The sequence below is a fragment of the Ruditapes philippinarum genome, unplaced genomic scaffold, assembly GCF_026571515.1.
Source record: "Ruditapes philippinarum isolate M1 unplaced genomic scaffold, ASM2657151v2 ctg7036_1_1_1_1, whole genome shotgun sequence".
In the NCBI taxonomy this organism is placed as follows: Eukaryota; Metazoa; Mollusca; class Bivalvia; order Venerida; family Veneridae; genus Ruditapes; species Ruditapes philippinarum.
In genome coordinates, this window is record NW_026851857.1 from 18,785 (window position 1) to 33,152 (window position 14,368).

General features: G+C 31.0%; 1 protein-coding gene across 1 annotated transcript; it reads right to left on the reverse strand.

The window, feature by feature from the left end:
* Positions 1–12,719: 12,719 nt before the first annotated feature.
* On the reverse strand, positions 12,720–13,723 carry LOC132741557 (intraflagellar transport protein 140 homolog). The gene is made up of 2 exons (XM_060729762.1): positions 13,385–13,723; positions 12,720–12,903 (listed from the first exon to the last, which is right to left on the reverse strand). The coding sequence occupies exons 1-2, from the start codon at positions 13,627–13,629 to the stop codon at positions 12,720–12,722; spliced, it is 429 nt and encodes a 142-aa protein (XP_060585745.1). The 5' UTR covers positions 13,630–13,723.
* Between the last annotated feature and the right edge of the window lie 645 nt (positions 13,724–14,368).

A 14,368-nucleotide genomic window follows, 5' to 3' on the forward strand; every position in this document is an offset into this window, starting at 1 on the left:
CTAAGTTGTTTTTAAATGACCAGACTGGAAATGTTGTTTTTTTTTCGAGTTTAGTGTTCCATTTAATATGTAGGTATATACCAATAACGTAAAGTTTTCAACAGAAAGGTCTCAAAATATTATACAACTTTTCTTTACAGGTATTGTTGTGCTATGCAAAACAGATGATATCCCGGTATATATTAGATCTCCACATATAATTTATGACAGAATTGTTGTCCTTAATATACCAAAGCATGAAGTCGTGCCATCAGGTAAGGTTCTAATTCTAAAAAATATTAAAGTAAATACCTTAACTTTTGTGGTGGTGAAATTCCTCGTATCTTATACTTGGTTTGGTTAAATTTAAAAAGTAATAACTTCCCGAAATAGAATCTGAAATAACCATTACTAAATTAAAAGTAGTGAAGTATTAAAAGTAAAAATGAAGGTCGAAAGTTTAATTTTTGAAGTTAGTTTAAGTTTATCAGAGTTTTTTTTATTACATTTATATTGTAGGCAACAGACTGAGAGCTAGAACGTTTGCTGTTATTTATGGAATGCGTTTAGTAAAGTGGAGTCAATGGTCTGACTAAAGTTTAGTTAACACAACGGCCGATGGAAACTCAGCTTATAGCTAACACAACGGCCGATGGAAACTCAGCTTATAGCTAACACAACGGCCGATGGAAACTCAGCTTATAGCTAACACAACGGCCGATGGAAACTCAGCTTATAGCTAACACAACGGCCGATGGAAACTAAGCTTATAGTAAACACAACGGCCGATGGAAACTCAGCTTAGTCATATCAACACTGGTTTGGCATATCCATAGGCGACATAAGGATCAAAGCAACTTTTTTCTGTAAAAGTAAGGAGCATTGCGATACATGATAAGAAACTGTGCAATAAATTGTATTATGGGTGCTCAGTGAAGGATTTGGCAATAATTTTATCAAACATGAAAATAGCCACTGGTATTCGGAATTTATCGATTTTATTTATATGTGACCAGCATTTTATTTATCAATTCTTGCCATTTTTTGGAGGATGAATGGGTCTTGTTACATTTTGAGATTTTTACCAGTATTTTATGTGCTATGTTAAGTGCCAGTAAACTTTAATAAAAATCATACTTTCATCAATTATTGCACAAACGTATTTTTCTATAACTTAACTTGGTTGAATAATTGGTTGGTGCTTAAGTCCGTTATTTTTAACTTAAATATAATTTCAATGTTCACTAGGTATAGTGGTGACATTTTGACAAGCGTTTGTGTCTCAAGGAAAAGTGATTTAAACAATCATAATTTTACATTGTAAGTTTGTAACATTGCTTTTATTGACAGAAGGTGCAGTGGTCATAGTGAACAAACATATCTTTACTTAATAACATTCCAGTTCTAAATAATATCACAGCATTCCAACCTTAAGATTGAAATGTTACAAACTTCTGTGAGATGGTTCGGAGCTCAGTTAGTAATTTGACAAAAGAACCCAAAAGAATACCAAAATTGTTCATCAGTAAATTATTGCCTTAAAGTTATCAAGGCTATTGTTACAATATTTTGTAGTTATCAGTCTCGTCTTGTTATCTAAATATTTTGTTGAATGGTTTGTTCCGATGATGAGCATCATATAAAAAGAAAACTTTGCCTGGACAGTTGAAACCAAGACCTGGTAGGCCGAAATGTTCGGCAATTTCTATTTGATGTATGTATAAGGCACATTATGCCTCAGAAATCCATATTGTTTTATTCTTAAGAACTGTCAAACATGTGTTTTAAATGTTAAATAGCAAATTGAGAGAGAATGTTAGATGTTTTATAACTGAAGAAAATGGAACTGAACATGCAGGAATGTGTTGTAAGAGAAGAAAATTGTAAATAAAGTAGTATTTTCACTTTATAGTTATACCAATTACAAAGCAACAGAAGCAAAAGGTAGTACATCTATATGGCAATTGAGTATTTTTGGAAGCTGTAAAAAGATATAAAAAGCAAAATGGTTTAAAGATAGCATGTCTTAGGCATAATGGCCCTTGAATATAATTAATATACATGCTTCAGTTAACACAAAACCACAAACTCGTTTGCAAACGTCTTTTCAGTCAGATAAGGTGTTTCATATTGTCCAATAATATGCGTTGATATATTTCCTTTTTTTCTCTCTTTATTCAATGTTCAGTATTGAAGGGATTTTTACCATTTTGCATTGTCCATCTGTTTTGTATTTGTTTTGAAAGTTGTCGAAATGTTGTTTTTTCCATATCATTTTGAAAGGCCTTTTATTTTATTTTTATACATTTAGTAATCCTAACATAGGAAAACATGATAAGATGTCAGAAATTGCTAAACAGGTTTCCTCTTACGGAAACAAGGAAATAAACATTGTAGATCCAAATCTTATCCGTAAAACAAATTGCACGGAAGTTTATTTCATATAGTTTATGGTAGAAAAAAATCCTGAAAAAACATGAAAGGGTTTTTACATATAATGATCTATTTGATACAACTTTAAATACAAATACATTGCATATGCTTAAAGATATACTATGCTCATCTTTAAATGAAATATTTTAATCTCTGAAATTTATTGAAATCTATAAAATTCTTATTGAATATGTCTAATTTGAATAAAAGAATGAATAAACTATGTATTGGAAACTGAGTTCCCTATAACAGGTCAAGCAAGTTGGTCTTTTCAAAAAAAAACACTGCCAGTATTTTTTAATGATACTGTATATTCATATTGTGACCGGCTATAGTATGCAAAATTTAAAATATTTTAAACATAACATACCTACTTTGTGTAATGTCAAAACTACTTTATTTTACTAGTATATTAACAAAGAGACTGTGTAGCAATAATTGATATTCTTAAATATCAGATTTGAGCATAGTATATCTGTTGTACATATATACTCATGTCTTTCTAGTGCAATAGAAATATTGCTGAAATTATTATTCGCATGATTTATAGTAATTTCTACATAACTTATACTCGTACATGCACATTTTTTTTAAATATTTTGTTCTTACATTTTTTTTTTCTAGAAAGATAATTCGATATTTAAATAGGGATAGTAAAATTGCTCTTAAAATGGCGAAAAAATAGTGTGGTGCTTCAACAGAAGTTTGATAATTCCTTAGATTATTTTGCATTATAAAAGTTGTTCAAATTTAGAGCGTGAAAATATACATTGCAATTGAATTGATATTAAATATTTTCATTAAATATTTTTTTTACAAGTTTTGTATTAGTCCGTATTAATTGTATGTGTGATGATACAAAACTATTTTCGTCAAAGTAACAAACAAGTAGACAGTATTTAATGAAATTATCATTTGTATACATTCTAAACTGACATTAGTCCCTTGAACAATCCACAAATATTTTTATATGAAATCATTTATTTTTATTTTTTTTTTCTCATTATCTTTTCATTTATTATCAATCATATGCTGTTAATATTGTTTAACGAAGTTTTGCTCATGTAACATGACAACGATATGTACCGTTGTTTTACCACAATTCTGATATTTGCTTGTACAGTGTATTGCAATATTTACAAATAAATAATAATGACATTATGAGTTTGCTTCTTTTTTTTCTTCTTCCATTTTAGCAAGAATTTATTCTATGTCAATATCTAAATGGTATTTCTAAATAAAACCTAGATGACCTAAATGCCAATGGTACTTTCAGACATATCATTTGTTTCCCGTTAGCTGAGTATATCTTATGTCTTACAGTTCACTTCAATTTCGTCCACATTTAAATAGATATACATTGTATTGATTATTATAATAACGCAAATTTACAAAGGTTTCTCACTGTTTTATGAAAATTATAAAATAGTTTTGCATATGACACGGTTCAGGACTGCTCACTATTTAGGGGAGAGGATTGTAGTAGACCAGATAGTTCAGTCGGTAGAGGCGTGGAGCGGTATTATTTTTTTTTCTCACCCTGTGGCGCATAGTTTGATTCAGCAATGATTTGAGATGAAACCCAACCTAAATGCAAGATGTTTTATCGGGGTAGGTCTCGCCTTAAGCGGCCTTTAGCTTTTATTTTCTGTTGCAATCCTGTGTTGTTTCAAACTAAATAATTTTAGTAATTTTATCTTGGAAAAGAGCGTCTTAACCTTTTTCAAAACGTCCCGAGAGGGTTTAATAAGGCGTCAATGACGTTCGTCTTTACACGGTCTTTGTCACGGAGTTTCACACACGCTACTGAGTCTAAACTTGTAAACTAAATATGGGAAACAACTTTCGCGTCCATATGGGGTCTTCCTCTTTTGCAACCTATAATTATTGCAAAATCAGTTACAAAAACAACCACCAAGCTAAGCAGTGCTCGACTTTTTCATATTTCTAAAATCCAATACATCTTTGGAAAGTATTGTAGTAAAAATAAATTCCTAAAAACGTCATTTTCTTGGATAAAATATCATTCAAATTTCATATAAGACCTTGACAGTAAAGGTTATACTTAAATTGTATAACAAAGGTCAAGATCGCATTTGATAAACCATAATGTCAGTTTTGTTATAATTATTATTTTGTCCTAGAAAGAATTAACAATTTAAGCAAAATACAATTATTTGCCATCGAATGTCAATGTTAATTAAAGTTCAATGTCATATTTGAAAAATTCAACATGTCAGTTTTGTCATGTGTTCTTTTGTCCATATTAAAATCAAATCCGTAAATAAATTAGGTTAAGTGAAGTTAACCTAATTTCAATAATTTGACCACCTAGACAGTTAATGTCAATTTTAGGTAAGGGTCATATTTGAATTGTTCAACACCCAGGTTTGTCAAAAGTGTTCTTTTGTCTAAATATAAATGAAATCCATACATAAATACTGGTTATAAATTATGACAATCTATCATAAATTTAATAATTCAAACTTGATAGTCATGGTCATTTATATGTCAAGGTCAATTTCAATTATCATTAAACTTGTAAAATGTTCCGTCCAACGGATTGATGTGTCCAAGAATAAACATAATCTATTCCTTTCTTACAAAGTTATAGCCAATTATAGCAAAATACTGTGAATTACAATAATTTGACCTTCAAAGTCAGACATTTTTTAATCAAAGTCAAATTGAGATTGATCTTTAATGCATTTTCCTTAATGTAGCTATGTTTAAATATGAACACGATCCATTCCTAAATGAGACAGTTATAGCCAAAAATAGCAGAAATCAAGCAAATTTCAATAATTTGATCGTCAAGGTCATTGATAAGTGAAGGTCATAACCAAGTTGATCCAATTGAATAACTCTACTTGCAGGTATTGTCCTAATGATTGTTGTGTCAAAGTATGGTGGCAATCTATGGTTAAATCTAATCAGTGCCGGCTGTATGTGGGTGGCCATGGCAAAATTCATCCCAAACTTCGCAGGTTTCATTTTTAAGAATAAACCATTTTTTGATTGGACATATTCTATAAACAAGACACACACCTTTCCCACTCTGTATGGAAATTTAAAAATTCTCAATATTAATCTCTGGTAATTAAATTTTACATTCTACATGTCTTGAAAAAAAGAAAAAAAAATCAAATCCAGATTCAAAATATATCATTTTATTCATACATTAACAAACTAAGCTTAGAATTTCTAGAAATCATAGTGTGAATATAAAAAACTCTCAATCAGAAATGTGTTGTAATGATTAATTGTACACAGTAAATCAATGATACGCAAAAAAACATATAAAATGGCAGATGCGAGAAATAAATAATGTAAGAATATCTACAAAAGGAAAATTAAACCATGTTAGGAGAAAACATACACAGACATTTTGTATTTAATATTATATAACGGTATATGATAACAAAAATAATATATCAAAACCATTTTTGTTTTATATTTGCCCCAAATTGTCACCTCCTATGCAAACCTGATCAAAGTGAATCCTTGTAAATATCATACATATAATTTAACTTTAAAACACTAGATTTCAAGACCTGGATTCATAATTTTCACCTGTGACCTTGACCTATAACCCTATTTAATTGTCCAGATAACTGTTCCCTCCATTTTACTCGGAAATCTATGTCAATGATTATCTGAGACTCAGATTCTGAATAAGATTTTAATATGAAGTATCACCAAACTAAAGTCATTATTACATAACAAAAGGGCCAACAAAAACAGTACAGCATTTTTAAACCTTCATTTAACCAAACAATTTACCTATAATCACTAATATAAATTGTCTTACCCATGAATATTCTTGATCAAAAGTTAAAATGATCACAAAAATCAGAAATTAGAACAAAGTTGAAACCATTAAGGCACAGAACACATAGCACAACCTCAGCACAATTTTCTATAAATAGTAACAATCTTAGGGTTCTATAAATAGTAACAATAAAACGTTTCTATAGTTACTAATATTTTTTTCCGGCAAAAAATTTGCCCAGAGATTCAGACACATAAAGGTACATATAAGTTGTGTATAATTATGATATGTATGGTTGTAACATAGTTGTTGTATGAGAGAACAATAAATAAAGCACATCATGTATTCAATGGACGGACTTGAAAATTAAAAAAAAAAAATGTATACATAAATCATGTTACAATAAAAAAAACCATATATATTAGAGCACAAACATCATAAATACTTAATTTACAATAAGTTAAGGTACCTATTTGCACCATGATTTCATCCTCCATCAAACATGTGTAGATTGACTCACATTATAAAAAAAATCAATAAATAGTAAAGGAGTTTACAGGGTGTATGCCAGAACTATCTCCATGTACACGCTCGCATATAGAATAAAGTAAACTACTACATACATGTATATATATGTGTGTACAATTGAAAATGTCCATACAGTTTTGTCACAGTTAATAATTATATCACGTTCATCCAGCTATGACCATGTAGTAATTATTCTTCTAATTTATTTGGCCACTTTCCAGCTTTACTGGAGAGGGTCAGACCACAAGTGCCCCTCCATGCATTATGATGTTCCGTAAGCTAGCTGGACAACTTTTTCACATTAAAGAATCCACAACTGTGAGCCGCAAATGGATTGAAGTCAACGACAGTAACCACTCGGCAACAGACAAATGTGCTATAACACAATAATATGTAATAACGTACTCAGAGATCCTAACAGCAAGAAATAGCAAAATTCTGAACAAAAAGACCCGATTTAACAATATTAATGAAATGGAATGCTTTCGGTTTTAACATATCACATATATACAACAATACGTAATGTTGTACAATACTGGGTCATCATAATTGTTAATGAAACATGTATACATGTATAATCTTATAATTCAACATGCTTTTCCTATTTAATGAAACAAATAATAAAAGATTCAAATATGCATATCTCAATTACATTCTGGGCACAGAAAATGGCAACAGTTACTTCAGCACTGAAGACTAGATTGAAAATTGAGACAAAAGAACAAAAATATTCTATATTTTCATCATGAAAAGAGTGTAAAATCCTTTATATGAACAACAAAAAAGAAAAAATGTAAATTTTGATCAATGTTATCAATTTAGTTTAAAGTTCTGGACTTTATCACATCAAAGTCTGTGAATTTCATTTTTGAGCATGCAATGCCTACTACAAAGGTTCCTGAAAAAGTAAATTATCTGAAGGACATTCATGCTTTTAATTTTTAATGACCGTTTTGGTGTTTAAAAGGAAGTGTACCTATTAATAAGAGGAAGTCTACATATTTATGCTTGGTGGGCCTCCATGCATCATTGATTTTTATAAATTCGATTAGTTCCGTCACATTTGTTCTCTTATATGAATGGAAATGACAATATATCTTCACCTTAATGCAATAACTGGTAAACTCCCATTACTTAACCTTTTAATGCACTATGTTGACAATATGCTGAACATTTTACAAACTTATAAAACAATCTCAGCTTTAAAGGCCCATTATGTCTCAGAAATTAAAAATATCTTAATTCTTCAGAAAGGTCAATCATGTTATAGATAATGTCGTCTTAAATAATGAATTTAGAGCATTTTAGATGTCAAACAACTGAAAAAAATAGCCCTGAACATGCAATATCTCATAAAGATAGCAACATGTAAACAAAGAAGTATTTTGTATCCATACAAAATATTTAATTACTATAATTTTAACGACTGCCAAAGAAGAAAAGTTTTTGAGGAATAGAAATGACAGAATTTTTTGGGGCTTTAATGGACCTTTAAGGTCTCTGTGCTTAAAAGTCCAAGGCTTCCAAGATTAAACCTTCCAAGGCCTCCAAGATTAAACCAATCAACTACTAATTTTGTATATGAAACATTTTCAGCCTATTTTCTTTCCATATTGTTACTTTGAAATAAAAGTGCCGTTTGGCCTGGCCTGTTGCCTTTGACTTACCATTCTTGCCAAAGTTACCTCCCTTTATTTCAGAAATAACTTGAAAATAAAGTTTTATATTTACAAAAAATAAACCATATCTCATCAAAATTCAATAAACGTACAAGAATAAAAAACATAGCCATACCTAAATGCAGATGAATATACACGAAACTCTTAACTCATTTACCAATACCTCGAGCCATTTCGAAAAATGAAAACAAATATTCATGCATACAAAATTACCCATGATATGTTTTTCCCCCTAATTTTTCTACAATGGCTATCTCCTTTGAAAAGCCTTACTTATATCTAATTTAAAGTTTCCCTACCACGAAACCTTGGCATAAAAACTTTAATGACATCTTATAGTTTAAGATACTCCCCTTGTTCCACGTTTTTTTGTGATCAAACTTCAAAAAAAGTTTATTTATAAAAATGTTGTTGTTTTTTCAATTATAAAAAACAAACACTCCTCCTACATCTCATAAACTGTTTTTAACATCATTAAAATTTTAGCATGCCGAAAAGAAGCTCAAAAATTTATTAAGTTTTTTTCTAAACAAAATCTTGTTCACAGTTTATGACAAGATGAATGATTTTCATTTTTTTAAACATTTTTATTTAAATTGAAATGTTTATCACAGACGCAATATCCCATTATCAAAAATCATCATTATATATGGGAACATCCTCTTCCACGATGTCACCATCTTCCTCCTCGTGACCTGCCGACCCTGGCCGGCATTTATTGTGTTACTAAGTGATATATCCAACGCTTGATGAACAGCTTGTATTGTTCGCATATTCACATAGTAAGACATGTTCACACCTAACATCTACCCTTCATCTCATCTATAGCATTATCACACCGTATTACCGGCGGCAGTGATGGCAGATCACTGCAGTGATGGCAGATATCTGAAAATTACCGATCGGTACAGGTAGGTTATAAATTTGGTTGGTTTAATTATATTAAACAAATACGGCCCATATCATTGCTATAAAACTATTGTCCATTGAATGGAGGTACTGTAAGGTAATTTTGGACTCGTTTTTTCCTGTTTTAATACTATTTTGAGCAGGTTAAAAGTGACAGCCTCGGAAAAATCCGTGAAATTGTCTGTTTTCTGTTCAAAATATCTCAAGTTTTAAGTAAATGGCAGGATTTCCTGTTATTAATATAGACGTTCATCCATTGGGGTCACGCAAGCCAAATATCTACCCCGTGAGTCTTTTCTTGAAAGTTTTACAGACGCTCAATCTTGTCCGGTCGAAGAAAAAATGCTGCCGTTGTAGGCAGATACATATTATAAATGCTGCCGTCGATGGCAGAAATACCATGAAAGTGGCTAACATTCTGACAGAAAATCAAGTTCAATCATTTATCAATTCCTCTTTTCTTTGCGTCCTTTTAGTCGGAATTGAGACGTTAAACTATCATTTCTACTATTTTCTCACGATGGAAAAGTTATTAATGCGGTATATGTGCATCGAAAAAAGCTTTTTAGCAACATGCAGTTACAATACAAAAAGTGATGATTTAGTACGACAAAATTGCACTATAAATAGAGAAATGAACATGAAAAACTTCATGTTTCTATATTCATGCATGTGTGCTTGATCTGTTGTGTCTGTCAGTTACATGCATACAATACTATATGTATCTTAAGTTTAGCAGCGCACTCCCTTTTTAAGACATAAGCCAATTGCATATTACAGCAAGTAACTTCTGTAAGTGGATATTCATTTGCTAGCATATGACATTATTTTCTCGAGGTAATAATGTTCATCGCTTTATGACAAATAAAGGCTGAAATTTACTTAATCTGCGCAGAATATAAGTTATTAAATTGATGTAATAAAGGGGAGACTATTAACCTCGCAACTGGCATCAGTGTATCATAAAACAATATATGTAAATGTAAATGGGAAGGTTAATATTATTGACAGTTCAAATATTTTCCTATATTATCAAGTTCTTGAAAAACACGACAACGTGGATTCATTTCTTTAAATTTCATGTTTGTAATAGCGTTGTAGTTTGCCTTTGAATTACATTTACTATGCTAAACTATTAACAACAGTTCTAACATCACGTGCTCCCATTTAAATATATATTTTTTCATTCATTTTGGTTGTAACCATGACAACTTATAAAGATGAACCTTTCGATGATTCATATTACAAGATGAAAATAAATCCTGTATTTATAGGAGAAAACTAGAATTTTTTGATTTGTTATATTATACTTTTCTCTTTTTTGACCTTCAACTCATAAGACTTCTCCTATAATTTTGTATATTGCCTGAATTAAGAATGAAAGTAGTCCGGCAAGACACCATTCAAAATACGGAAAAATATGTTTTTCTGCAGTGAAAAATAAATTTTCAGTGAGGCAATTGCTGCAATACTGTGTACATCTTGTGCATTCAAATGTTTCCTCGCTGGAATGTTTTCTTAGATGTCTTTCCAGTAAGACTTTGGACTTGTAACCTCTGCCACAAATGTCACAGTCAAATATCTCACTATTAACAGTCTCCTTTAAAGATACATCAGGAAACGAGCCAACTAATGGAGCCATTATCTCGTCTTAATCATCGAAAGGTTCATCTTTATAAGTTGTCATGGTTACAGCCAAAATGAATGAAAAAATATATATTTAAATGGGAGCACGTGATGTTAGAACTGTTGTTAATAGTTTAGCATAGTAAATGTAATTCAAAGGCAAACCACAACGCTATTACAAACATGAAATTTAAAGAAATGAATCCACGTTGTCGTGTTTTTCAAGAACTTGATAATATAGGAAAATATTTGAACTGCCAATAATATTAACCTTCCCATTTACATTTACATATATTGTTTTATGATACACTGATGCCAGTTGCGAGGTTAATAGTCTCCCCTTTATTACATCAATTTAATAACTTATAATCTGCGCCGATTAAGTAAATTTCAGCCTTTATTTGTCATAAAGCGATGAACATTATTACCTCGAGAAAATAATGTCATATGCTAGCAAATGAATATCCACTTACAGAAGTTACTTGCTGTAATATGCAATTGGCTTATGTCTTAAAAAGGGAGTGCGCTGCTAAACTTAAGATACATATAGTATTGTATGCATGTAACTGACAGACACAACAGATCAAGCACACATGCATGAATATAGAAACATGAAGTTTTTCATGTTCATTTCTCTATTTATAGTGCAATTTTGTCGTTCTTAATCATCACTTTTTGTATTGTAACTGCATGTTGCTAAAAAGCTTTTTTCGATGCACATATACCGCATTAATAACTTTTCCATCGTGAGAAAATAGTAGAAATGATAGTTTAACGTCTCAATTCCGACTAAAAGGACGCAAAGAAAAGAGGAATTGATAAATGATTGAACTTGATTTTCTGTCAGAATGTTAGCCACTTTCATGGTATTTCTGCCATCGACGGCAGCATTTATAATATGTATCTGCCTACAACGGCAGCATTTTTTCTTTCGACCGGACAAGATTGAGCGTCTGTAAAACTTTCAAGAAAAGACTCACGGGGTAGATATTTGGCTTGCGTGACCCCAATGGATGAACGTCTATATTAATAACAGGAAATCCTGCCATTTACTTAAAACTTGAGATATTTTGAACAGAAAACAGACAATTTCACGGATTTTTCCGAGGCTGTCACTTTTAACCTGCTCAAAATAGTATTAAAACAGGAAAAAACGAGTCCAAAATTACCTTACAGTACCTCCATTCAATGGACAATAGTTTTATAGCAATGATATGGGCCGTATTTGTTTAATATAATTAAACCAACCAAATTTATAACCTACCTGTACCGATCGGTAATTTTCAGATATCTGCCATCACTGCAGTGATATGCCATCACTGCCGCCGGTAATACGGTGTGATTATATGCCTAGAAAAATATAGAAACCATGGCATGTTTATAACAGAAATTTAAAAAAATCTTCATAAATGTTAATTTTTAATTGGCAAAAGTTGTATCTCTGCATTTGTTAGAAATAAATTATTATTTTGTTTTTCTGTCTTTTTTTTACTCAGATTTCAACACATTCTTAAAAGCATATGTCAGTTGTTGCTTAAAATAACCGACTTTTCTGTATAACTAGTAATCAAGAATTTCTCATGACTTGATTTCTCAATCAGTGGTAAGAAACTAATGACTATTGGAATCAATGTCTAAGGTCATTTGTTATAGAGTAATTGCCTCTTGTCAGAGGATCTAACCATTGACTCCCAGATGACCAATCCGATGCTCTACCTAATTGATTTAGTTTCGATAGGAAACAATTTCATCATATTTTAATAATTCAAAATACTTCAAACATACATCATAGATCATAATTTGCAAATAAGCTGACTTGTACAGTAAAATACATAAGCCTTCCAGCGCTCTTTCCTGGCATAATGTTCAATAATTAAGCCATAAACATCGCCTATTCTGACAGCACTGTCAAGATCTGGTTCCTCTAGAAGTACCTGACACTGTTTGATAGCCTCCTCTGAATCTTCATCATATATCCTGATTTATATAAAATATTGGTGTCACAAATGTTGAAATATATCTGCCATAAACACAATGACAATGTGCACATGAAAGGGACATAACTTTACTTTAAGTAGCAATAGAATAAAATAGTTTACTGCAAAATCATTATTAATCGCGGAGAACTAATTTTAGTAGTTTTTGTGGATAGGTCAATTTAAGAATTTTAAGATCCAACAAAATTTCATTTTGTCTGCTGAAAGAATATTTTGCATTACATTATTAACATTTCTTTTCAGAAAAATAAACAGTCCATGAATTTAAGAACTCACGAAAATGTTTTTTGTGACAAAACCATGAGATTTCATGCCTATGAAATTAAGTGAATTCACAATATGTCGAAATAGAAGCTAACATAACTGGACGGAAAATATTTGACTCCTAATGCCTCTGAATCATAAAAAAAAAATGAACAGAAATTGTCAAAAACCTATCTGCATGTTCTTTACTGACATACCTTCTGGCATTCACAAGTTTCTTTATTAGTGTGATTTTATTCTTTAGTTGACCTAATCTCTCTTCTTGTAGAGCTTCGTCTGTCATCTTGGCCTTGCTAAGACATTTAAACACCTCGCCCAGTGCACCAAGTGCCTTGTCATAATTTTGATACTCATCGATTTCCACCTGAGCACAGGCATCATAGAATGATGCCAGAGCGTCTAATGCCCGACCTTTGGTGTAGAAACCTATGATATTTTTCATGACCTCGGGATCTTTCCTCTAATCTAGAGATTGTAGGTAATTTGCAGCAATGACGTAGATCTCTTTTGGTCTGGACACACCAGCAAAGAAGATGATTTTCTCAGTATCACCATATTTCAATAATGCCTTCATTGCCTGATATAAAACAGCAAGAATATATATATATATATATATATACAATTAACAAAAGAAAAACACATTTTTATTCAATTCAAAGACAATTTTGGTGTATTTGCAAGTATCATAAACAGGTTATGAGATAGATTTAATTTAATAAATAATGAACTTCATGAAAATATCAATAAAACCAATTTGCATTTCCATGCAAAGCAATGATTTTTGTCCTTGAAAGTAACTGAACTCTGCATCATTATTATTTAAATGTTCTTCAATCATCTTCCTTTTTTTAAATCAAATCAATTGTACACTCTATGGTTCACAAGCTGGCTATGAACAAAGCGTCTAATACATAACAATTTAAATTCAGTTCAAAACAACTTCAAATTCACCGGTAAGATTAATCACACAGGTTGTCACTAAACAGTTTCCAATAAGATATGCCAAAGTATTTCAAACACTAAATAAGAGTGTAACCTGAAAGACTTTATATAAACATTTAACACTACCTTCATCTTATTTCCGGCTTGTGTGAACTTCTTGGTGGCTAGATGATACTGTCCCTGGTGCATGCAAACTTCTGCAATAGCCTCCAGTATCTTCACCCTCTCCAAAGTATACT